Below are 25,927 nucleotides of genomic sequence, written 5' to 3' on the forward strand. Positions count from 1 at the left end.
TTCCTACTCAATTACGTACTGCAATTAGTAGAATTTTGTTAGGATATTACTTATAACATAAGTAAGAAACAAACTACGTATAATATAAACATGAAATAAACTACATACGAAGTTGAATTTTACGTATAACACGAAACAAACTACGTAAGTGACTATCATCATCAATAAAATTATGTTGGAATGTCGCGTACAACTTACATCAACTTAAATTACAAACTATTATGTTCAAAGCGTATTTGCATATCAAAGAAACTTAAAAGTACATAAATAATTAAATAAAAAAACCATGCGAGTCCAAAACATATTTCAAATTGCTCTCTAAATCTTTGTATTTACGTTAAACCCAAACTATTTATGCAAGAAACAAACAACTAAACGTATGATTTAAATCCAAACAATTTACTCATGAACCAAACAAATAAACAGATGATTAGTTTAATTTTTACGGGTATCGTCCACTTATCTCCTTTCCTTCTTAGTAATTTTTTTTTTCCTTTTTCTGCCATTGATTTCTTAAAAAAGAGTATACAATTTGTTTTGAAATAAAATATAAAACTTGGAAATAATATTTGCGTGCTCCGATGTTGCTATGTTAATTTGAAATAAAATGATCTCGTATACGAAGAAAGGGAAGGAGAAATTTATAAGAACAAAGGAACGAGAAATAGAGCTCTGATTCGTTTTGAAAACAAATCAAAATATATTTATTTTGAAAAAGAAGAAAGTAAAGCAGACGGTATTTTCAATTTTGAATTGGTTGCTGACAAATTGGAAGGGAGGGAAGGAGGAGGAAAGGTCGTGTGCGTGTGGGTAATATAAATAAAATACAAAATTTTAACCTTCCATAATTTTCACTATTCATTTACTCTTTAAGAGGAACCGAATGCACTCTGTAACCGGAGAGGATCCTGTATTCCTGATCCTAGGACTTCACTCTCCAGGTTAACAAATCCATTCGAAACCATGATCAAAGCTTCATTTCTTTGGATTTGGATTTTATTTTATTTGTTCGTTTGTTGGTGAGTCCGTCCTCTGTTCCGCTCTAAGGCCCAAAGCCCAATAGAATAAAACCAGACTCAGGCTCTCTCATCCACCAATTTCCACACGCCATGAGTGGGTCCTGTTTCCTAGTATCACCACGAGTTGCACAAAAATCACAAACCCCCAAACGCTTTATTTATTTCATTAAAAAATACAGAAAAATAGTTGATTACGTGAGCGCACACGTCACCTTCCCTACATGTTTGATCAGCTGCAATCCAGTGTATGCCAGAACTTTCCTCTCATCCAATCCTCACCCAATGGCCCTATTTTTTATTACTTATTTAGGGTCCTCTCTTAATAATTATTCACGGTAACTTTGAATTTTATTTTATTTTTTTATCAGCAGCTCTTCCAAAATTTCACTGAAAAATATTATTTATTCGTTTTTCTTAATAATTATTAAGAGTGAGTTTTGAAAAGAACTTTACGCATTTCACCCACCAAATTTATTAATGTTATTATTATTATTATTTTCATTTTTTAAGGTTGTGTGTTCCTTATTATTTATACTATATTAAGAATAAAAAACTTATAATTTACATACTTTTTAGTGTTGTCAATCCAATAAGACAAATCTATAAAAGATAAATACCTAAGTCACACAATCTTTTCTAACGAGTGGTGTCGCTCTCACGCTCCGAACATATTTTGGTTTAAATTCTCACTATTTATGATTTAATTCCACCGTTCTTACGCTTCTACTCTCGAATTTGCTATCATTCCCACTCTCGCTTTATGTGACTTAGATAAATATTCCTCCAATGTTTTACGTTTTTGTTATAAAATATTTTAAATAGAAATGAAAAGCATATTTAGTAGTGTCTATTTATTACAAAATTTTTGAAAGCAAAAATATGAAATCATGTTTGAAATATATACAGGCTATTTTTAAAAATTATTTAAAAAATTTTAATTTATTTTTGGGTACCGCTGCACAGGTTACGAAGTGGACAATTATGTTGAGACCGAGGAAATAAAAACATAACCAAACGCTGAAAATTAATGTTTGGAATTTTGCCACTATTCAGTATTCACGTCCCTGGTCAAAAACAAAAACCCAAAAAACAAAACGTAAACCAAACAAGCCCTATTGGTGCTTGACATAATAGCGGTTTTTTTTTTTTTTTTTTTTTTTTTTCACAAGTGTCCAGTTGCAACAATCGCTGAACTCTTGATTGCAGGTGATTATTTTCTTTCTTCCCTTGTTTAAAATCCCAAACCCGTACGTTGTTGATTCCCCTCTTTCTTTCCCTTTGTTTAAACCCCAAACCCGTACATCTTCATTTCGCTCCACAAATCTCTCTCTCATACTTTTCAAAAACACAGATCTATTATGCTTTCTCCATTACGATGCTTCTTTGAAGTCTGTTCTGCGTACATCTTCATTGGTTCTTGTTACATGCCGCTTTATCAACTCGATTTTCATGGCGATTTCTGGCGGTTACGATTCCCTCATATTATATATATATATATATATATATATATATCTATCTATCTATATCTATCTATATGTATATATACCAGTACCTTCTTAATATTACCTATAGGCATACATATAAATACATATGTATTAAGATATACACAAGAACATTCACATGTGTATTTGTTGTGGAATACTAACGGAATGTATTGTTATTTGGGCAGGTTAATGCTGAACCTCTTGTTCCTTCCAACTATATAAATTATCAACATTTGAATGAAGAAGCTTCAAGCAATGGGCTCTCCTTTATCTTACCTTTTTCCACTTATAAGGTGAAGGTAGAGCCTTTTATTTTTTGATTTTTTTTTTAACTGAATTTTACATTTTTATCTTATTTACTCTTTGTTACTTTAATTCATATCTGATTACAGGCACGCTTTCTGTTGCTATAGGTGATTTCTAATTTTATTAATGCCTTTCCGAGTTCCTTGCATTCTTATCTTTGATCTTTCAAATCAAGCTGCTTTTGTGTTGTGTGAACTATGATTGCTTATTTACTGTTTTCCATATACATATATATAATTTGGTTTGCACTACCCATTGAACAATGCCTTCATGTAATGGAAATGAAAATGTTAAGATGGATGAGTGGAGTGACTAGAAAGAGATAGGGTTGCTAATGAAAGTGTGAGAGAAAAATTACTTGTAGCACCCATTGGTGAGAAAATCCGAGAGAGTAGACTTAGATGGTTTGGATGCATACATCAAAGATCTAAACACGTGCCATTCAAACGAGGAAGACTAGTTGTAATACAAGGTAAGAGACGGAGAGGGCGAACAAAAATAACATTGGATGAGGCTGTTAAAAATGATTTAAAAAAGTTAAATATAGTATTTGAAATTGCATGTAATAGAAAAGTTTGGAGAAAGAGAATTCATGTGGTCCGACCCCTTTCATAAGGGATTAAGGCAAAGATGATGATGGTTTGCGCTACAAATTGTAAAGAGATAAGATTAAAGACCCGGGTAAATGTGGAATAGAGGAACGACTCTACACTCTAGACTAAAATCTCAGTTTAAGGTAGGATAGATGATCTGGTAGAGGGAGTGAGAGAAGGCCAAAAGTAGAAAAGAGGGGAGGAGGCCGAGGAATTGATTACAGGTGCTTTCTGTTGCTATGTGAATTCTAATTTTATTACTGTCTTTCAGAGTTCCTTGCATTCTTAATTCTGATCTTTCAAATCAAGTTGCTTAATTCTGATCATTCTGATTGCTTATTTATTTATTTTCCTTATACACATATATAATTTGGTTTGCACTACCCATTGAACAACGCCTTCATGTAATGGAAATGAGAATGTTAAAGATGGATGAGTGGAGTGAATGGAAAGAGATAGGGTCACTAATGAAAGTGTGAGAGAAAAATTAGTTGTAGCACCCATTGGTGAGAAAATCCGAGAGGGTAGACTTAGATGGTTTGGACGCATACATTGAAGATCTAGACATGCGCCAGCCAAACGAGGAAGACCAGTTGTAATAGAAGGTAAGAGACGGAGAGGGCGACCAAAAATAACATTGGACGAGGTTGTTAAAAATGATTTAAAAAAGTCAAATATAGTAGTTGAAATCGCATGTAATAGAAAAGTTTGGAGAAAGAGAATTCATATGGTCCGACCCATTTCATAAGGGATTAAGGCAAGGATGATGATGGTTTGCACTACCCATTGTAAAGGGATAAGATTAAAGACCTGGCTAAATTTGGAATAGAGGAACGATTCTGCACTCAAGACTAAAATCTCAGTTTAAGGTAGGATAGATGATTTGGTAGAGGGAGTGAGAGAAGGCCAAAAGTAGAAAAAAGGGGAGGAGGCCGAGGAATTGATTGCCCTTACATTAGGTTTTGTGCCTCTATTTTATAGAAATCTGGGCATGGGGGACCTGATGGATAAGATTCCTTGTGCCCTAATAAGATTGTGACACGTGTCCCCTTTTTATCTATCTTTTGGGTTGGTCCGGTTGGATGATGGCATAGTTGTTAAAGGCTCAAGGCGAATCAAGGTCCTTTATCCGCAAAGGTTGTGCCTCGTGCCCAGTCATGCCTTTAACAACTATGGACGCAGGTGCCCCCTCCTTCGGGGGTTGCGGGCATTTCAATCCCTATCACCCCATCTAACTCGCCCTTCTCTCAAGCCTCCATGCCACAAAAAATTTCTCCTTCCTTCCAGGGACACTTCGCAACTAGTTTTGCACCATAACCATTGTGGCTAACAACATTGCGTGCCATTATGCTTGAGCTCAGAGAACTTTTCTCAAGTTAATGAGATGTTACCGCGACAAACCATGAGTCCCATTAACTGGGGAACTGTTGCGAGCTTAGGCATAGTTTTATTGCTGCGAGGGGCACGTTTGTGAGCCACGAGCCACGAGCCACAACGTGGAATCTTGCCTCCCAAGATGACTTCGTTGTCCAATCTATGTGATTGGCTTGACGTTGTCAAGGATGGGTGCTCATCCCATTGTGACCACGTTGCCGCTTGTGTCCATTTTTCATTCTTTTTTGTTTCCTCGTGACCCCAGGATCGTACCGCGGATTTACCATTCTCCATTTGCCCCCTCTGATTCCCTCCTCTGTTGAGTTAATCCAACTGAGGTTTCATGGAAATTCCCTTGATACATTCTTAAAGAAGAACCCTTCGTGAATTCCTGGGGGAGTGGGGAGAGCAACCTCCTTACCATGCCCCCTTAAGATAATGCTGGTGCTCCGCAGGTTTCCTCAACCTCGACCTCCTGGTGACCCATGGATCACAGTGTTGTGGGTTCCTTTATTTCCTTTTAATTTCCATAGCTGTTGCAAGTGGTTTATAATTTCCTCACACGTTGATATACTGTACTGGGTATAGCTTGTGTTTGCTTTGCAGCCCATGCCAATGTTTGAGTTAAGAGTTCAAGCATTCTAGTGGAAGTTTGAAGTTAAAGTCTGTTTATCTATGTTGTATTGTTCAGTTTTTGTTTTTTGATTTATGATTTTTTTTTCACGAAGTTGCCAAAAGGGAAGATTGTTAGGTCAATAGGACTTGGGCTGAAAAATTTCATGATTAAAACAAAAGTCTGAACTTTTATTTTTATTTCTAGTCATATTTTTGAGAGTTATTATCAAGTTAGTTGCCTCATGTCCAAGGGCAGAATTGGAAGTTAAGTTACAACCAAGTGCAGATTGGGAGATTGGTAATCTTTAAAGCCAAGGGTGTAAAGGCAATTTGACTCACAAATATACACTAACCAAATTAGGGTTCATGCATTTATCAATTAGGGTTACATTTATTCATGCTTTAATTTGGTAAAAAACCTATGTGAGTTTTTGGAATTTCTAGGTCTAAATATTCCAAGTATAAATTGTACGGGGCAGTTCGACTAATTGATGGATTAATTGAAGGCTACTGGACACATGTCGATTGATTGAAATGTAATCTTGATCAATTGACCTATTCGGAATATCAGTTCCTTTTTCTATTTAAAACTTGATGACCCTCATTTTTTTACTTCTCTTTTTTTGTTTATAAATATCCACCTACTTTAGAAAACCTATAAACACAAAGAAAAAGATAGAGAGCAATAGATTGTGAGGCTATTTATAGTACATATAGTTTTTGTTTTTCATTCATCAATCATTCTGCGTATAGACATATAGATTGGTGAGTGATCATGCATGTGTCGATGATCTACTGCTGTTGAGCTAAATTGGAGATCAACCTACTATTTAGAGATTGGTTTGGACCTATGTTATCTGGAATCGAGTATATGTTCCGGGTACGAGTATGTATCCATGCGTCGGATGTGTCAAATCCCCAAACAGAAAGACACATGGACACTCCTAAACATTCATATTATTTAATTATTTAATTTTATTTTCTAGAGTAAAATAATGTCTTTATGTAACATAGTGTCTAATATAAGCATTTCATTCATTTTGAAGCAATAAATAATAAAATTGAATAATTGGATGTGTCTTTTAGGTTCGTTTCAACCAAAAGTGTCAGACACATATCGTATACCCATGTTTGAGTATTGTGTCCGACACGGGTACTTTACCTACTTTTGAAGAGTTCATCTAACATAGGTTTGGACAACTAGCCTAGAGATAAAAGTACTTGAGAAGAAGCAGATTGGAAATCTGTTGACGGCGCCGACTATGTGCCTAGAGACTTTGAGTGTGAGTATTGTGAATCAGTCGGTGTCAAGAATGTGAGTAGGTTTCCAGGGTTATGAAATGTTATCCTAGGGTAATATTTTTTTTCTTATAGTGGATTTTATTTGTGTCGATTAGGTCCCATGATTTTTCTATTTTTACTGCGTTCTTATTCTATGTTTGATCCTTCTATGATTATTGCATGATGGAGTGAGCAGATTTATGATTTTTGTTTTGATTTATGCGATAAATTAATGGTAATTATTTGAAGTTTAAAAGTTAGTTAACTGCAAGGGGGGCCTCAAGTGGGTAAGTCACTTGGTCCTGGTGCCCCGGGAAGCATCAGATCTAAGGTTCGACTATTCTTGGGTGCAAACAATTCCTTGGAGGGGAGTGTGTGAGTACCAACTAGGAAAAAAAAAAGGTTTAAAAGTTAGTTAAAAATAATTTTTCAAGTGACTGAAGACATATTCACCCCCCTCTACATCTAGATCGTGGACCTTGTACTAACTCTACACCGGAGCCTTTGGTTACGGTCCTACACTTATCTCATGCTTGACAGTCCAAACCTGCACCAAGTAATGGTCCCCTACTGAGAGGTGGCAAATTTCATAAGTGGTCTTCTTTGCTGGACCTTGCAATGGAACGGGAGACTGGTAACACAATTGGAGTAATTCCCACAAATCTCACGCACTGACTTCCAGATTTACTATAATTTTATATTTCTGTTATAATCTTTTACATTTTGTGGATTCCATATAGTAGTCATATAATTTAGTTTGTCATTTACAGTGGAGGACTAAATAAGATGACTAAATTTTCTCATGATGGTAAGAAATTTGTGAAAAGAGTGCGTAAGCATCCATTCTAGTTATTTAGATTGGCAGAATGTTAGATTAATCTGTGGAGCTAAATTGAAGATAAGGACAAAATATCGTATATGTTTCGACTTTTATTATTATTGTTCCATGTGTGTGCTGTTGTGTAGCCTTGTTGAAGAGCTAACTTGATGAGGATTATGGTTGTCTCAATATAGCGTCTTGTGGTATGTATGGAAGTCTATACTTTTGTCATGGAAATTTTTTCTTTTTCTTTATTTAAATTCGTTATGTATACTCCAGTTTTTCTCATGACACGCACTCTGTACAATTTTATGGTGTTGGGAAAAGTGTTTTCTTGTGCTTTGGTGATTGTCCTGCGTTGTTGTATCTACTCAAGACTTAATGCATTGGCATTAAATATTAATAAATTTTTGGACAGCAATGTACATTGAGCAGAGTACAGAGTACCTATTGAAATCATATTTTTTCTCTTTTGAAATTAAGTTACTTGAATCGTGTTGGAATGTGCCCAATTAATTAGAAAACCTAGCTATGTTTCCCTTTCCTTTCTTTCTTTTGCTTATTTGTTGTCCACTGAGAAAATTTCTGCTTCTAGAAAAGGTTTAAGAGATGCATAGTACACTTCTATGAGCTTTCGCATGAAATTTTATCGATAATAAAGTTTTCTCATGAATATAGATGCTAATTTTGTCACCAATGTTGGAACTTCCTGTCTGACCAATCGATACATTTGAATATTTATATATCAAACACAACAAGCAGTAATCAATTCCAATAATAATATTATAAAGCTTACAACTGCTAGAATTGCAATTTGTCTCCTTATTCTATAACTTTACATGGATAACTGTCATTTAGTTGATCATTTTACAGTAATCCCATATGTGGTTCAGTAGATCATGTCATACTGAATCTGATAGCCAGTCGAAATGTCACTGCCAGAAGCCTGATTGTCATGACTTTGGGACAATGGGTGGCTGACTGCAGTGACTTGCTTTGCTAGTGCAGGTGTAGCCTGGAGCAAATTTCAAGGACATAATAATGGGATCAATATTAAAACAACTCACTTTTGGTACTTGTAAGCGGTAACCAATTATTCAAGGGAGAAAGATTACCCCAGATTCACTGCTTTTGCCGATGCTTCATTATTCTGAGGTTGTGGCTGGCTTAACTCTAGATTGATGGGTGCATGCAAATCGTTTCCATTTAGTCCATATGGAACACTTCTGTTTGCTTCATTCCCAGATCCTGCTCCGAAGACCTGGCACACAACTTCTGCTTAGGATCATCTAGACAACAACTTTCACTTTCCGTGTTTAAAGATGGAAAGGGCTATATAAGATTTATTGCTGATATTTGGAGTTAAATACCTTTTTCTGCAATTCTGTATTCTCTTGACAGATTAGGTTCACCTTCTTGTGCAGCTCCATATTTTCCTGGTGAAAGAGAACCCCCTGCAATGAAATCCATGAAATTAGCTCTGACACAAAATCAACCCTTAACTGAAAACTGGGAAATGCTGTCTTTTCAATGAGACCTTCCAGTTTAGTTCTTTTATTTCATCAGTTAATATTTGCCCCTGCAGAAACAGTAACTGCTTTTAGGATCATGCATAAATATGGGGGAATCACGGGCATTATAAGATGAAAATGGTGTTGGCTAAGCATATGTTACCTTTCTCATACGTACACCTTTCAGACTCATTTCCAGTTGATTTTCCAGATTCTGTAGATCTTTGACACCCAAACCAGAAAAATCTTCTCCCAACAATTGCCTGCAAATATTACAGTAAAAGTGCAGGATACATTATCATGGCCTTCAATGTGTGTCCTCAATTTTTTATATCAATAATATATTTATTTGTGATGCATTGAACCATTTCTTACTGCATCACATAATGCTTTTTCCTTTTTTAACTTTTTCCCCAAAAGGCATGGTTGATAAAAAATCTTTATGTTCGAAAATTGAAATTTTCATTTATTTTTTATAAGCGTTCGAGTGCCTTGTATTAATAACTGTATATACTATTTTATCTGTAGAATTTCCCGGATTTGATTCATTGTCGATGTTCCTTGTGTCACTCGAATTTTGTCCTGTTTATTGACAGAGAATTTGTTCTAGTTTGACTCTCTCGTCTATTGGCTTTATGTGTTTCACTCGGTGCAATGAAATTGGCTTCCCCCAGGAATTTGCGACAATTATTATTACTGATTGAATTCTCATTCTACCTTTTGTCCTGGGAAAAAAAAAAGAATTCTCTTTCTGCAACTATATGTATAGTTAACATCCCTGCTAATTGCATCCATTTTCTTTACATTGAATCATAACGCTTTGCTGTACGACCCTTGAATCATAACATGTGTTGTGTAAAATGAATCAGATAGAAGTAATAGAAATAAAAGGTGTCCGAAGATGAGACACATCTGCTTATCACTTGTGGGAGCCTAGGAGTATAGGGGTGATTCCACAACTTACTATCATATGCTGGTTTTGCTAAGTGAATGGTGTGGTTTTAACAGGAAATGGTCAATAAGTGTAAAATCCACTACCAAAGTCAGCAGTTTCTTGCCTAAGTAATAAAATGTGTATTGACCTGAATAGGCTGAATGATCAAAGTTTTGCTTCAATTTAAGGTAAAAAAGTGAACTTCACAAACAAAATTGTTTTGCTGGTTGCCCATGTTGAATATATAACCACTTTAATTTTTCTCAAATTGTAATCAATATGAAGTTTGTAGTTGTAGAACTTGTTGGCAGAATCCATATTAGCAATGACTCAATTTCTTGGAGTAACTTAAAGAATTCTGTGTAGGATTTCCTTTAAAGCAAAGGTGACGGATTGGTATGCCTTCCATGCATGGCTGGTCAATGAGCTGAAATTTTGCGGATTTAGTGACATGTTTTGGTCATCTGCAAGCAAGAACGATGTCTACACCCGTAAGGAATGTCATGAGTCAGGCTTAAGGATCCACATGAATAGGAGGAAGGTTAAGGTGAATGTGGGATGAGACTGTGAGGATGTATATGATAGCCTACATTTTCATTAAGGATATGGCTTGGATTTAAAGACATAAATAGCAAGGTTGGAACAATATGTATGATAGACGAATGTAGCATGGGTACATACAGGAATGAATCCTATGCAATATGGATTCACCAACAAGTCAAGTCGTAGAAAACTATGTCATGACAAATTATATAGGGAACTTGGGAAAAACAGTCAAAAAAAAAGATGAGCTCCCTATTGATTTTTTTTTTTTTTTTTTCCCTAGTTGGTACTCACACACCTCCCTCTCCAAGGAATTGTTTGCACCCAAGAGGAGTCCAAGCTTAGACCTGAGGCTTCCTAAGGCACCAGGGCCAAGTGACTTACCCACTTGAGCCAACCCCTTGGGGTTAACTTCCTATTGAAATTAAATGGATCATACAGAATTTATGTTGGGATGCAAGAGAAAATCTGCCAATTATGAAAATTATTTCTTTATGCTTTGGAGTGATGGAGAATGGTTGTACTTATCTTTATTATATACAATCGAAACCTTTGTATATGTAGATACCGTGTAGGACCTGTGTTGGCCACGTGTTTAACACGAGTCAAAATTAAGTGATTCATTTTAAATTTCTGCGACTTTAAAGGTTGTCCCAGCTTTGTATCTAAGCATATTAATACCTGTGCAAGTACCAGATGTGCAGACACAGCACCAGTGTCTGGTTTTAAACCATATTGGTAGGTGCATCATGAATTTCTACACTGCCTTACATTAGTCCACTAGCATTTATTGTTTAAGATTCATTGTCATGTGAAAAAAATGACCATACCTGTGGCTTACTTGCAAGAACTGCAGCTGTTGCCTCAAGCTTGCTGCTTCCTTTTGCCAAAACTAGCAAGTATTGAAAAAAAAAAAATTCAAAATCTGTCTAAATTTGAGAATGCAGGACCCACTTGATCAAATTGACCTAAAAGCTCTTAAATAGATATTCTTTAGTAATGAATTTACCCAGCAATAACATAAATTCCAGTAGCACAAGAACAAACTTAATTTTGATCTACAAATTATGAAGAATGACCGTGTATTAGGGAAAAAAAAAGTTTCAGCAGCTTAGTTCAAGTATGCAATGTAGGAAATAGTATTGCTGAATGATACTGTTGAGCATTCGTGCTTTTATTTTCGGTGTGGATGTCTTCAGTAGTGAGTTGAGGTTTTTATTTTTATTTTCTTGTTTGGTTAGTGAGTCATGTGATGGAAAATTCTTACTCAAAACTTTGGTTGTAATGTTCATCAAATGTCTTGAGATGTTTGTCTACAACCACATGACGATGATTTGGATGAATATCAGTGAAGAACACACCGAAATATCTCAAGCTCAATCGCATATTTAGGTTAAAGGTAAATGATACTCTAAAAATATTTCTTACTTGGATTTGATCTTTAAAAGGAATAAATTATGTTTTAAACTTGTATCTCAAAATTATGGTTTTGGTCCTTAAGAGTTCAAACTATTTAAATGAGTTTTTGGTTAGGGGATTTTTACAAATTCAGTATAGTTCGATTGATGAACAATTTCCTAGAAAGTATTATTTTAGGTCTAGAATACGTCAATCGAAGGGTCAATTGATTTGAATCTGGACAGTAATCCTCGATCGATCGAAGTAATGCCAGTGTCACTCCAGCAAAAGCTCAATTGATTGAAGCACTGCATCTATGTAAAACTGAGTTTGTTATCTAATCTTCTCAGTTATGCTTGTTAGGCTATATCCTGTGTAATGCACATGAAACATTGGACTCCATTTTAAAGCACCAAAAGGGTGTGTAACTTATACACAGTTCCTGTCCAACTATGAAGAAGTTTAACCGCGAGTTAGGAAAGACCAACCCCAAGGGGTTGGCTCAAGTGGGTAAGTCACTTGGCCCTGGTGCCTCAGGAAGCATCAGGTCCAAGGTCTGACTCTTCTTGGATGCAAACAATTCCTGAGGGGGGGGGGGGGGGGGGGGTTTGGGGGAACAAAAAAGAAGCCATTATAGTCCAAAAATGCCTTGTCTCTCTATAATGGATCAGTAGGTGATCAATTGGTTTTGTAACATTCCACAACAAGCCATCACTCATTGGATCTTCCCATGAACTACAGACAAGCCAAAGAACTCCACCTTAAAGGGGACTGTAAACCCCATTGTACCTTTCAATGAAAAGCTTTCGGCATTGGATCTCTTCAACTCCTTTTAATAGGACCTCACTCAAATTCACCTGAATTCAGCACCCTCCAGTGCATATCATTCTCTCCACCTCCCTGCAAGTCCAAACTATAAACAGTTTCCTGGAGCTCCGCACTCGGTCATTAGTTTCATTTTCAAAAGTAATATCCCAAATCACAATATCACCCACATATCTAGAGTTAGTTCCAGAACATTTTATCCACAAAAAATCCCATACAAGTCTGGATAGAATTTCTTCAAAGTTACCTTTGTAAATTGTACAACAATTATTATGCCAACACTTTTTTTTTTTTTGATAAGTTAAATGTATTAGAAAGCGTTCAAATGGGGAACGCGTCCCAAGAGTTATACAAAGGTCAAAGCCAGAGACAAGGTCCTAAGGACCCACCGAACCCAAAAAATCAATAAACTCGTAAATGGATATACAATTTCTCCCCAAAACCCAACTAAAAAGAGAGCTAATAATATGAAACTTCAAAGCCCCCAAGGAAGATTCCTCCCCTTCAAAAGGTCTTCTATTCCGCTCATTCCATAAGCACCACCAAACACAAAGGGGAACCACCCTCCAACACTCACGGGCATGGGCTCCCACACTATTGCCTCGCTAAGTGTCAAACAAACCTCTCGAGGACTTATGGACGCCGAAAAGGCCAAGGATAAGGCTCCAATAGTCGTGAGCTACATGACAATGCAAAAGAAGATGATCCACAGACTCGCCATTCCTCTTGCACAAACAACAGCAATTGATTGTAATCTGTCTTCTCTTCCTCAAATTATCCAGGGTCAAAATCTTGCCCCAAACAGCAGTCCATGCAAAGAAGGCCACTCTGAGGGGAGCCTTGGAGCGCCATATCGTCTTCCAAGGGAAATTAGAACCATGAAAATCAGAGAGACTGGAATAGGGAACAAACCTCGAATCTCCCCTGAGAAGAAAGCACCCAAACCAGATAGTCAGTGCTACTACTATCTATCTTCTGTTCGTACAACAGCTCCAACAAACTTGCAACCTCATCCATCTCCCAATCCTGAAAGGAACGCTGAAAACGCACATCCCACGCGAGCCTACCGTTATTGAGCCGATAATAGTCGGCCACCAAAGCATGTCTATCCACGACAATCCGGAAAATTCTAGGAAAGGAACGAGCCAACGGGCGATCACCACACCATAAATCCTCCCAGAACCGAACTCCTCTGCCATCCCGTACTCTGAATCTAATATGCTTAGAAAATTCATCCCATCCCCTATGAATGAATTTCCAAACACCCACACCTCTAGCGATTCTAACCGGATTAGAGGACCAACCACATCTCTCCTCCCCGTAGCGGCACACAACCTTCTTCTAAAGACGATGGCGCTCACTTCCGAATCTCCACAACCACTTTCCCAGAAGAGCCCTGTTGAAAGGGGCCAACCTTCTAATGCCTAGACCTCCCAACGGAATAGGCCTGCACACCTGATCCTAATGAACAAGTTGATACTTGAACTCCTCCTCTCGTCCATTGTAATCCAACCACTGCACCCACACCCATACTTGTTTTTTTGGGTAAATCAAAATGCTACTTTTTTTTGGATAGAAAAACACTGCTTAAAAATATACTAATCAGGAGCATCTGAATGTATCATATGCCCACTACTCCATAGACCAACAAGATAAGGACATCAAGTGGTTTATAAATGAGTTTTCACCATTAACAGCTAAAATTTGATTCAATATCGAAAGTTCTGCAACTGAGTATCTAACCAAATGACAAAATTGAAAATAGAAATCCCATTCATTCTAAAGAAGTTTGCACCAAGGATGCCTCATTCCACATTTTTATGCAGATTTAACTCTAAGTCTACTCCCTCAGCCTTCGAAGTGTGCTCCTAACAGTCACAGCACTTACAGTGTTTAATGTGTAAGCACCACCTGCTTTGACCTTGCCACAATCTTTGCATCCCCAAATTTCAACAGCCTTCCTTTTCACTGCATACTTCTCACAGAACTTGCAGAAGTACTTGCTATGCTGACTAACTTCCATCTTCTTAATTTGCTTCCGCAGACTAGCCCCATAACGAGTACCATACTTCCCAACAATACCCGCCTTCTTGGTTCTCTTAGTCATTTTTACGGAGCTCGGAGGACTCAACTGAGAGAAGCACCAAAAACCCTACACTTCGCTCAAACACCCATACTTGTTGCCATTACTCTCCTACATAATTGATCCTGCTCAATGACAAACCTCTCCATAACTACTTAACCAGTAAAACCTAATTGAATTCTTTCTTCTTATTCTTCCTATTCTTCTTCTTTTTCTTTTATGTATGTTATTTTGTGAAATTTTACAAAATGCCCTTCTAGATTCCTACCTTGTAAAACTCTCTCTAGTTATTCCTTTCTATTCAATTACTCTTTATCTTTTTTTTTTGATAAGTAATAATAAATTAAAAAAAAGGCGTTCAATAGGGGAACGCGTCCCGTAGACATAAGAGAAATCAGGATCTAAGGCCCCAAAAATCCAAAAAAGAAATTAAATCATCAGAAAAGGAACAAGAACTTCTGTTCACATAACTGAAGAGAGATCGAATAATAAAAAGTTTCAGTGTCGCTGTAGACAACTCCTTTCCTTCAAACATTCTACTATTTCTCTCCCTCCAAATGCACCACCAAATACAATGTGGTACAGATCTCCAATAATCACGAATACTCCTACTCACATGACAACCTCTCCAAGCATGAATCAGCTCCTTAGTAGAACGTGGCATTACCCGATACATGCCAAATAGCCCAAAAATAAGATTCCAGCAGTCGTGTGCTACAGAACAATGCATTAGGAGATGATCGACTGACTCCCCATCTTGCTTACATATGCAACACCAATTAACAAAATAATTTCTCCTTTTCCTCAAATTATCGATCGTCAGAATCTTACCCCAAACGGCGGTCCATACAAAAAAAGCCACCCTAGTAGGAGCCATAGAGCGCCATATGGTCTTCCATGGAAAATCATAGGGTGCAAAATTAGACAAACATAAGAACAAAGACCTTACTTCAAAATGACCATGAGAAGAGGGAATCCAAATCAAATTGTCATAACCCCTGCCAATTCCTTCCTGCTGATACAATTGATCCAAGAAAATGCTCACATCTTCTAACTCCCAATCTTGAAAAGAATGCCGAAAAAGAACATTCCATTTTCAAATTTATTCACTTACTCTTTATCTTCTTCTTCAAATTTCTTTGATTTGGTTCAAATTTTTTTTTGAAATCTCTAGCTTCAATCAAACCCTATTTTTCCCCCTTCAAAGTTCTCCTTTTTTTCTTTTCGTTTTATTATCTTCTTCTTTTGTTTTTTTGTTTTTTCCTTAAAATTTATCATCCTTGCCCTAAAGTATGATGCATGTGCAATAACCTTTTTTCTCTCTTAATTTTTTTTTTTTTCCTCTTCTTCTTTAATTTTATTACTTAATATCTGTATTTTATATATTTGAATTTTCGCGAATAGCGCCATACTATTTGAATCTTGATTATTGAACGTTACTTAGCGGTGGAAATTCGTATTGGCGGGTCGTGGTCGTGTTCGTGTCGTGTCAAGACATGGGTATCTAGTTAAATGGGCCGACACGAACATGACATGAATAATCCTTGACACGATCTCGACACGATTATTATACGATAACCCGACACGACAGGCATTAACACATTTAATAAATGGGTCAAGATTTGACATGGCACGAAATGACATGACAAGATACGTTTAAGTCTTTTTTGACACGAACACGACATGTTTAGCTAAATAGGTCATTTTTGACACAAACACAACACGTTTAGTTAAACAGGATAATCGGGTTGGTGGGTCAAATATGAACACGACATGTTTAATTACCATGTCAATTCGGGTCGACACGATTACGACCCGAACACGATTAAGCCAAACCCAAACCCACTTACCCGTGTCGTCTTAGCACGTTGTGTCAAATATTGCCACCCCTAATGTTACTGCACTTTTATATTTTGGCTTACTGTCTTGCTGCACTGGTAGTTGTAATGTTTTTTTGGTGAATTAGTTAGTTGTCATGTTGGTTGAAAAAAAGGTTTCTATTTTATCATGTTCAATGTGCCCCTCATGAAATAAACTCTTGGCTCTATCCCTTGTGAGTGAGCATATATGTGTTCACTATCTATTGTTGCTGTGCCTATGGTGAGTTCAACACATTCTGGGTAGTCTTATAGAGAATGGATTGGATGTTTGCACCAATTATCAATTTGTTTGTGGAGAAGCGGCTCCCATGGGGAGCGGATAGGCGGCTTGGAGACTTGAGTGGAGAGTTTGGCGTTGGTCTGTGTCACTAGGTAACTAGGGATTTTAGGGTTTGGAAACTGCTAACCTAGTTGCAAGTCTCTTTCTCGTATGTTGGATTTGTTCTGTTTATACTATTTCCCTTTGGGCTTTCTACATAAAAGATCTATGTGTTCATTGAGCCTGTTACGACAAACAACCACGAACCAAGTAACAATCAAGAAACAAGACAAAAAATAAACACGTCACACAAAGAACAAAAAGATTTAGTGTGGTTCGGCACAAGTCGTGTCTATGTCCACGGTGCAAATCCTACTAAAGGTTCACTGTGCAAAAATTACAAGTTTCAGCCCCTAGTTCTCGCTCTCACTCCCACTCTCTTTTGCGATTTTCTGTGTTCTCAATATCCCACTCCAAACACTAAACGCCCTTATATATCGGGCTATAAGAGAGTGCTAATCAGGGTCCACGACCCATAAGAAAAAGTAGATCAAAACTTTTTTTTTTTTTTTTTTCCCGGACACTGCCCCTGAACCCCATGAGCTTTGTGTGGGCTACTTGGGTCGAAAACAGGCCACGTTGCGACCCGGAACCAAATTCGGGCGACAAGATCATAGAGCCATTCACTTTAATGATATTATTCTGATGGATTGAGTGGATTATTTGTTATTGTGTTACTTTAATTTTTGAATAATTGTTAAATTGAGTTAAAAAAGAGGTATTTTTAGTTAGTTTAGCTTTCTAGACCTATTCACTCACTCTCCCTTTGGGTCTAGATCATGACCCTTGTGCTACTCTACATTAGAGCCTAGGAATGTGGTCCTATAATTCTCAGAGGTAAAGGCCCGACTAGTCGTTTAGCACCAATAAGTGCTCAACTGATGGAGGGAAAGGTCTACGATTTGAGCACGGTCCAGTATGCTCCCGATTGATCAAGTGGACAATTGTTCAAGCTTCAGGTCCTTGTTTTCTGATCTGAAATTGGTTGTATCGTTTATAACTAGGCTCTTAGTGAGGAGAGAGAGCAAGAGAGATTGAGTGCTCTTGTAATGCCTTAAAATACTCTAGGTAATGGATTGTTGACTCCTTTCTAGATGGGGACACACTGTCTAATTGCATAAATCTTGTTTTCTTTGTGAATTGTGTGATTGTGCTTGTTTTGTTATTTGCTGCTTTTGTGGGATTGGGCAATTTTTCATCAACACCAACAAGATCTAAGTCAAGGTGCTGTACGAAATGATGGTAATAACCAAGCATAAATGTACAACATTTGTAGAAGCAGAATGGGAGATATGCATAGGCATGGAAGGACTGTAATTATATATTCTTCTATTTTTTTCGTGGGCTCCAGCCGTAATATTTATATGTTCTATGTTGTAGCTGGATCTGAATAATGAAGAATTAAAGCGCTTGAATTTGTTCTGAACTTTCATTGGCACCTAATCTCAGGATACAAGTCGTAGCTTCAGAGATGCGTCCCGAGAGTCAGCAGTTAACCACGTTGAGTAGACAAATTTCCTGGATATGTGAGACGTGGTATATGTTTCCGCGTTTGCTTCTCAAATCTCTTAAATCCTTAAATTTTCAAAGCACCATGTCCGCAGAGAAAGAGAGATTTCTTATGCATGTGAAACATGAGACATCTTCTCTAGTTGCCTCCTCTTCTTCTCGGACTGGACAAACTAGGAAGTTTTTTGCTCCTCCAGGTAATTTCTTTTGAAATAGAAACTTATATTTTTTATTCAGATTTTCTTTCAAGTATGTGGATGCCTTTTAACACAAGTTTACAAAGGAGTGGGTGTTGATCTACATTGTGGAAAGAAGGATAATGTGTCATTGCATCAACTAATAATAGTCTAGTTACATTTTATTCGTGTAAAAATCATAGGGTGAGCTTAAATGCTGATGTTAAATTTATTGTCCTTTCATGTTTTCATATACTTTCATTTGTTACTAAATTGTTACCTTTTAGAAGTAGTCCGGAATCCATACTACGTTAACCAGTGCGTCACAAAATCTTCTTCCCTTTTGGAAATAGTCCGTAATTCCTTCATTTGAATGCTTTAGTTTGCAACATTCTTGCACTGATTGGTAAAGACAAACGAACTATTTTTGAATGGAATCATGTAGGAACTTGAAAGTTGGATCCCATCAGGAGCTTCTTACTTATATCTGACGTATTTGATCGACGACTCCAGTTCATTCTTCTGCAAATGCAAACAAAAGGGCATTAGCTTGAGCCTTGCCTTTTGTAGACAGAAAATATTGATTTTTGCTCTTTGGGACTACGTTAACCAGTGCGTCACAAAATTTTCTTCCCTTTTGGAAGTAGTCCATAATTCCTTCGTTTGAATGCTTTAGTTTGCAACATTCCTGCACTGATTGGTAAAGACAAACGAACTATTTTTGAATGGAATCATGTTGGAACTTGAAAGTTGGAACCCATCAGGAGCTTCTTACTTATATCTGACGTATTTGATCGATGACTCCAGTTCATTCTTCTGCAAATGCAAACAAAAGGGCATTAGCTTGAGCCTTGCCTTTTGTAGACAGAAAATATTGATTTTTTCTTTTTGGGGCATGACATCTATATGTTGACACTAGAACAACCACAGGGAAGTACTATCTATCGTGCTTTATTAGATCAAACACCATTGTCTTCCTCTGGACAATGGGCATCAATTTTGATAATGCTGTGTGCATTTTCATTGTGGCTCCACCTACTGTCCCATGCTGATCTGTGCATCACTTTCATTTGTTTATGTTTGTATAAAATTTCAAATCAAAGTTGAGTTAATAACCTGGTTCTTTCATTTACAAGTAGTCTTCTACTTAATCTGTTACCTTTTGAAAGTAGTATGTAATCCATAATATGTTAATAAAGACGAAAACTTCCTCCATTTTTTGGATGAATTCCTTCACGGGAAGGCTTTAGCCTGTAACATTCTAGCACACTAGACAAACGAGCTATCTTTCAATGGATTAATGTTGAAGCTTGAGACTTGTGGTCCTCTTTGGTGCTTCTCACTAACATCAGATGTATTTGTTTTGGGACTCCCATGCATTCTTCTGCAAATGCAAACAAAGGGCATTAGCTCATGCCTTGCTTATTGCAAACAGAAAATATACTGGAGATGATAGGTTTTCTGCTTCTCTTGGCATGGGATCCATACATTCCTTGTCTCCTGTCCACAAGAACAACCCTAAGGAATTACAATTTACCCTCATCATCAGATCAGATCAGATCAAACTCCTGTTGATATTTGAGAGATGGAGCATCAATTCTAATAATGCTGTGTAGTTTCATTACGGTTCCACCTAAAATCTCATGCATATCTGAGCATCACCTTCCCTTAGTAAGGTTCGTTAAAAATTTCATATCAAAGCTGAGTTAATAATGTAGCGGGCTAATTGCCCGACACGTTTTTGGGCAGGAGAAAGAGACAGACTATTAAAAGTGCATGCAATCACAAGAAAAATTCTAGTGTTTCTAAAGATAAAACATAAGCTTCCTGCAAGACAGAGCATCACTCATCCCTGCAACTATGCTTAAAAGATTTTTTTCTTGTTTTTGCATGGGAATGACAGATTTTCTTACACATGTCAAAACTTTATGAATTTGAACCTATTTTAGCTCAAGTTAATTTTTTGAAGCTTTTCTATTGACTTTAATGGAAAAGTTTAGACAGATATATAGAAAGCTTGTCTATTGACTTTAATGGAAAGGTTTAGACAGAAATACGGAAGAGCACTTTAGTGAACATGGAACTCTGTAGCATTTGATGAGGCTTTTAGTCTAAATTATATGAGGTAGAAATGTCCAAATTTACCTCCCAAATTTTGTTCTAAATGTTTTTTTCCGTGCATCTTATTCTCATTAATTGTTTGTTATGCTGATTGAGATGTTACATGATTGTAGTGTAACTGTTATGTTTGTATTTATGCAGAAAATGCATTTTATGATGAAATTTTTTATAACTAAAATGTTAGACGCGTTTATCCATATAATTGTTTTTACAATAATGAGCCTAAAAATGATTTTAATGTCCCATAGTGGAAATCTGTATGTAGAGTTTCCAACTCTGGATTGATGGAACTTTTTAATCTTGAGATTTTTTGCTTTGGATATAAACAATTGTATTGCTAGGTTTCATTTTGCTGGATGTTTCTCACGTAGCTAGTTATCTCTGGCTCTGTGTTTAACTTTGTCCCCGATTAGCGTTCTGCTGCAGTTTTATGATTGTTCTGCTATAGTTGATAGGTTTTACTCTTTGACCTCAGGTATCTAGTCTTTCTGCTGCATGATTTTCCGTAGCACACTTAAACAATGGTGATGGATTTCAGTTGCAAGAGGATCTTGGTCACTTTATCACTTTATGTTAAATGATTTGGAGTCTCTGTTTCATTCATCTCATGTTATTGTAGTTTAGGATGGTTGATTGCAATCATCCTAGGGAAGAACTACTTTTTCTCCAAAGTATGCAACTAATAATTATCTGGCAATATAAGTAAGTGCTGGCTAGATATAGAATTAACATAATGTTGGATGATCTCGGGCACATGGTTGAACAATCATGACCTTAGCAACTTAAAATCATGGTTATTTTGTTATTATCCTTGAAGTTCTTGTTTGGTGTGTGATTTTTTTCCCATATTCCATCAAAAGATAGTTCACTTGTGGCCGAACAAAATGCTTGGATAGCACATTTTTAGTTATATTTTACAAATTGTCTTCCCAAACAGGTCTACCTTTGTCCTAGTGGCTTTGGATCTTAACTCCCAAGTGCTAGGTCAAGGTTTCGAGATTGGTAGAGAAGAGAAGAAAGGAAAAATTGTCCTCCCAGAGGTAGTTGATATGGGAAACAATCTAGGTGCAGTCACCAACAAACAAGTTCCTTATCTTCTAGTTTGGTAGAATTATTTTTGGACCTTATTCTCTAAAAGGAGATGCACAATCAACCTGAATCAATCAGGTTCAGTTGAAAGTCATCTAAAGAAAGTAATTTCTCTATGAGTACACTAGGAGCATATAAGTTATGTAGTTTTGAGTCTTTTTGCCTTTCTTTCTCGAAACAAAAAAAGCCTAATGTTTTGGCAATTTTTTACTCAAAACTTGGTTTTTAGCGTGTCACAGTGTCAGGAGTCATTCACTACAACCTTCGAAGATGATGGAGATGATCAGCGAAGAACATGCCTAAAATCTCTCAAGCTCAATCACATATCTAGGTTAAGGTATGTTAAGATTATAGAGACAAATGATAACTTAGATATGATATTTAGAAGGCTCATAATATTGTTTTAATCCTGTTTATCAAAACTGGAATTTTTTGAAAAATGATTTTCAAAATAGGGATTCTAAGAATATAGTAAACCTCAATTGAATGGTCAATTGATCGAGATTTTGCTGGAAAAATGTTTTTGTCCAGTGGTGCTCGATTGAATGTTTGATTGATCGAACCCTGCAGACACACTTTTATCTAGTTCTCTCAAATCAGAGTCTTAAAAGGATTTTATTTACCATAGTACATAGGTTTCCCACACAGGCTATAAATATGGGGTTACAGTCAGTTTAGGGTATCTCTTAGAAGTGCTTTTAACTCTTTAGATATAATTGAGAGAATTTATATTTTCAGAGAGAAAGCTTTGAGAATAAGTCTAAGGTTCTTCATAGATTACATACAATATGTGATTGAGAAAATCAATGCAAGGAGCAGAATTGATTCATTGATTTTCTCTATCAGAGCGATTACCTTATGGTTCATTAGGAACAAGTTGACCTGATGTCACTAGTGATTGGAGATAAGAAGTCCATGGAGAAGTAGATTTCATGAGGAGCGAGTCTGTCGATGGATCAAGAACCAAGTTGGGAGGGTCTAGGTGATTCTTGGGTTAGAGTCTATTAATTTAGTTTATAATTTCTTTCTCATACAGTGAATTTTGATATGCCTTGACTAGGACACTGATTTTTCCCTGAAAGAGTTAAAAGATATTGAATGTCTGCTTTATTGTTTTGTATGTTTAAGTGATTGCAAAGGACACTTTATCAATTACCTAATTGAATTTCAAACGAGGATTAACTGTAAAAGATGATCATTAATAGACAATCAATTGATGAACCATATATTCGAATGCATATCCTGCAGATAATATTTGGTCAATTATTTTAGCACCATTGGAACGTAAAATTAGCTCCACATAAATTTAGAAGGACAGCTATCTTGATTAATACAATCATTTACCTGGAGCTACAGAAAAATGATTTGCATGAACTATAAATTACGAGTACGATAAAAGATATAAATAATCTGGATTGCTGTAATTAACGAGCCAATTTCCAATGTGTTCTAAATACCGACCAACATAGATTATCATGACATTGTATACAAGATTAGGTTTCAAACAAAATAGCAACTTTTTTGACAATCAAATAAAAATACAACAGATGAGATATGTATCCAAATATGATGAATGGTATTTTGAATGTGCAAGTAATTTATTATGTTCTTTGTCAACTGTGTGATACTAGAAGAAAACGAGCATTCTTTTATTAGTTTTACTGGATTTAGAAAAACTTAGATTTTTAGCAAATCTTCATACATTTAGAGTACTGTTATCATCAATCTATCATGTATCAGGCAATGCAGAGTGGTTGACCAGAAGTTGCTTCATAGGGGTAGAAGGAATAAATAATGATAGAAACAATGAATATAGATAATGGAAGTTTAGTTATTATGAGTTTCCAGTTCAATTCTTCAAAATGCCCACATTTACCTTCTATAGTGTAGATTTACTGCACAATAAGTTCCCTTGTGTTGTTGACATGAGTATTTTTTATGCAGATAAATTTTGAAAGTTGGGATGAAGACTCAGGCATTCTTTGTGTGCACTTCCAGTTAAGACTATGATAAAATCACTCGGAATCATGTACATGACGGTATGACCAAAAGATGTATATGGCATGGTAGGCTTCTCCTTTTTGTATTTTTAATTTAGGCTTTTAAGACCAAAATAAGATAAAATTGAAATCTCTAGCAGTCTTCAAAAGATAATAATAAATAACTAAAACTTTAAGGGAAAAAAATGAAAAACAAATGAATAAAAAACACGCAATACTGTAACTAGGGTTTCTCCTAGGTTTTGTTTATGCTAAATGTCATGTTGATTGCGAGATGAAGCATAAATTATTTACATTTGCTTCTATTGTTGTGTTAGAACTTGTGAATCAAAATAGAGGATTGGTTATGAGAGATTACCTTGACTTCCGAAGTCGGATTTGGCAGCTGATGATGATCCTCTTTGATGTTGTTGTATCGCTCGGTCACAGATTTCATGCTGATACAAACTATAGTCAAAAGAATACCTCTATTCTTGACATATATGCATGTTTTTGTGTCTATGTGCAGTGTGCATGAGTTTCTGAACCTTTAAACAGGAATTTCATATGATAGCATCATTAATGATGAAAAGCAAAATAATTATCAACATTTAACATAGAAGTTTTTTTTGTTGGACTCATCTTTTGTTGTCTTCTTCTAAATCTAAATTTGGCCAAGTGTTAGTAGCATTTGGCAATTTCTGTGCGCGTTTGTGTAGGTGTGTGTGTGTGTAGGGGTTGAAGTGTAGTTTTTTTTTTTGCATTTTATTTTTTTTCTTGGAAATATAACTACCAAAAATCCTTTTTCCAGTATAAGCTCAGGACTGATCAACTCCCACAACTCGAGAGTTAGCTGCAGGAAAGATGCATGTGAGAAGCTACATGAAGATTTTGGCTGATGTTGGAGCACCTTTTCTGGTAGTCTTGACATATATGCATGTTTTTGTGGTAGTCTTTACATATATACAAAATAATTTTCAACATTTAACATAGAAGTTTTTTTGTTGGACTCATCTTTTGTTGTCTTCTTCTAAATCTAAATTAGGCCAAGTGGTAGTAACATTTGGCAACCTGTGTGTGTGTGTGAAGTGTATTTTTTTTTGCATTTTCTTTTATACTTGGAAACATAACTACCAATAATCCTTTTTCCAGTATTAGCTCTGGACTGATCAACTCCCACAACTCGAGATTTAGCTGCAGGAAAGATGCATGTGAGAAGGTACATGAAGAAATTGGCTGATGTTGGACAAGTGCGAAGCACCTTCTCTGGTAGTCTTGACACTTTAGTTATTGTAATACAAACACAAATAAAATCATAATTATGTTGTTTACCATTAAGTTCTGTGGTAGTTTTGGAGATGAAATTCTGGTAGATTCATGGTTAAGAGGATGATGTTTGTTGAAAAGTTTTTCTATTGATTTCAGTTATGGAGTTTGTGTTGAAGTTAAACCAAAAGTTAAGTAGAAGGTTTCTCACTTTAGAATCTATAGAGTTTTACCTCCTAAAATAGCGTAAACAATATGTAGTTCTCTGGAGCTCAATTTGCTTGAATTAAGGATGGATAGGGTTGCTAGATTTTTCCTATTTCTATTAGGTCCAGGTACTCACTCAGAATGGGGAAACTAAAGCCTAATAAGATATTAGATTCAAATAAGATTTATGAAATTGAACTTAGGGTGTGTTCGGCTGTATGGAATTTGGGAAAATTTTGGTTCAATTTTTTAAGTTGTTTTTCTCAAATTCCACAAATTTAAATTCTAAGGCTCCAATTTTATGTAGACGAACATAACCTTTAAACCTAAAACTTCTTGTTTCTCATGTCTTCATTGAGCCTCATTTGAAGACTTCTATCTACCATATTCCTTTTTGCATGTTTAGCAGCACCAATGTAAAAATTTGGTTGCATGTTTTGCATCATCAATGTTGAAATAGCTAATGGTCATTACATTTTTGAGCCAAAGACACAGAATTGTATGATTGATTGTGATTACATTTTGAGTAATGGATTTTTGGATCTAACAATCCGGCGGAACAGATAGTTCTAGTGATTTATTATTTTGGATGTAT

General features: G+C 36.2%; 2 protein-coding genes and 1 long non-coding RNA gene across 8 annotated transcripts in view; 1 reads left to right on the forward strand and 2 right to left on the reverse strand.

Annotated features, from left to right (window-relative positions):
- The first annotated feature begins 2,180 nt into the window (after positions 1 to 2,180).
- LOC132300196 (uncharacterized) lies at positions 2,181 to 25,536 on the forward strand. Of its 4 annotated transcripts, none has more exons than XR_009480312.1 (6): positions 2,181 to 2,484; positions 2,689 to 2,802; positions 18,435 to 18,691; positions 23,825 to 23,946; positions 24,671 to 24,777; positions 25,012 to 25,535. It is a non-coding gene; the product is annotated as an uncharacterized LOC132300196 (long non-coding RNA). The 4 variants fall into 4 exon arrangements; XR_009480311.1 differs by having other exon boundaries at positions 2,182 to 2,484; positions 2,689 to 2,796; positions 25,012 to 25,534; XR_009480314.1 differs by lacking the exon at positions 18,435 to 18,691 and having other exon boundaries at positions 2,183 to 2,484; positions 25,012 to 25,536.
- The window catches only part of LOC132300194 (MADS-box transcription factor 23-like), a 38,298-nt gene continuing 20,573 nt past the window's right edge, over positions 8,203 to 25,927 (reverse strand). For 2 of the 3 annotated variants that reach the window (XM_059797181.1, XM_059797180.1), the window contains exons 3-9: positions 24,239 to 24,317; positions 11,311 to 11,372; positions 9,167 to 9,266; positions 9,030 to 9,071; positions 8,863 to 8,946; positions 8,608 to 8,753; positions 8,203 to 8,507 (exon numbers count right to left, since the gene is read on the reverse strand). In XM_059797181.1, coding sequence (XP_059653164.1) covers positions 8,492 to 8,507; positions 8,608 to 8,753; positions 8,863 to 8,946; positions 9,030 to 9,071; positions 9,167 to 9,266; positions 11,311 to 11,372; positions 24,239 to 24,317 — 529 coding nt within the window. In that variant the 3' untranslated portion in view covers positions 8,203 to 8,491. The remainder of the gene's footprint in view (positions 8,508 to 8,607; positions 8,754 to 8,862; positions 8,947 to 9,029; positions 9,072 to 9,166; positions 9,267 to 11,310; positions 11,373 to 24,238; positions 24,318 to 25,927) is intronic. The other variant, XM_059797182.1, reaches the window with a different exon arrangement.
- Positions 14,360 to 14,887, reverse strand: LOC132300195 (large ribosomal subunit protein eL43z-like). The gene has a single exon (XM_059797184.1). It carries the CDS (start codon positions 14,808 to 14,810, stop codon positions 14,544 to 14,546), a length of 267 nt encoding a protein of 88 aa, XP_059653167.1. The 5' UTR covers positions 14,811 to 14,887; the 3' UTR covers positions 14,360 to 14,543.

Source organism: Cornus florida, unplaced genomic scaffold, assembly GCF_030987335.1.
Source record: "Cornus florida cultivar Cherokee Brave unplaced genomic scaffold, ASM3098733v1 CherokeeBrave_3.0.0_Hap2_Chr03, whole genome shotgun sequence".
NCBI lineage: Eukaryota > Viridiplantae > Streptophyta > Magnoliopsida > Cornales > Cornaceae > Cornus > Cornus florida.

Coding starts and splice junctions, on each gene's coding strand:
- LOC132300195 (XM_059797184.1), bottom strand. CDS start 14,810: ATGACTAAGAGAACCAAGAAGGCGGGTATTGTTGGGAAGTATGGTACT.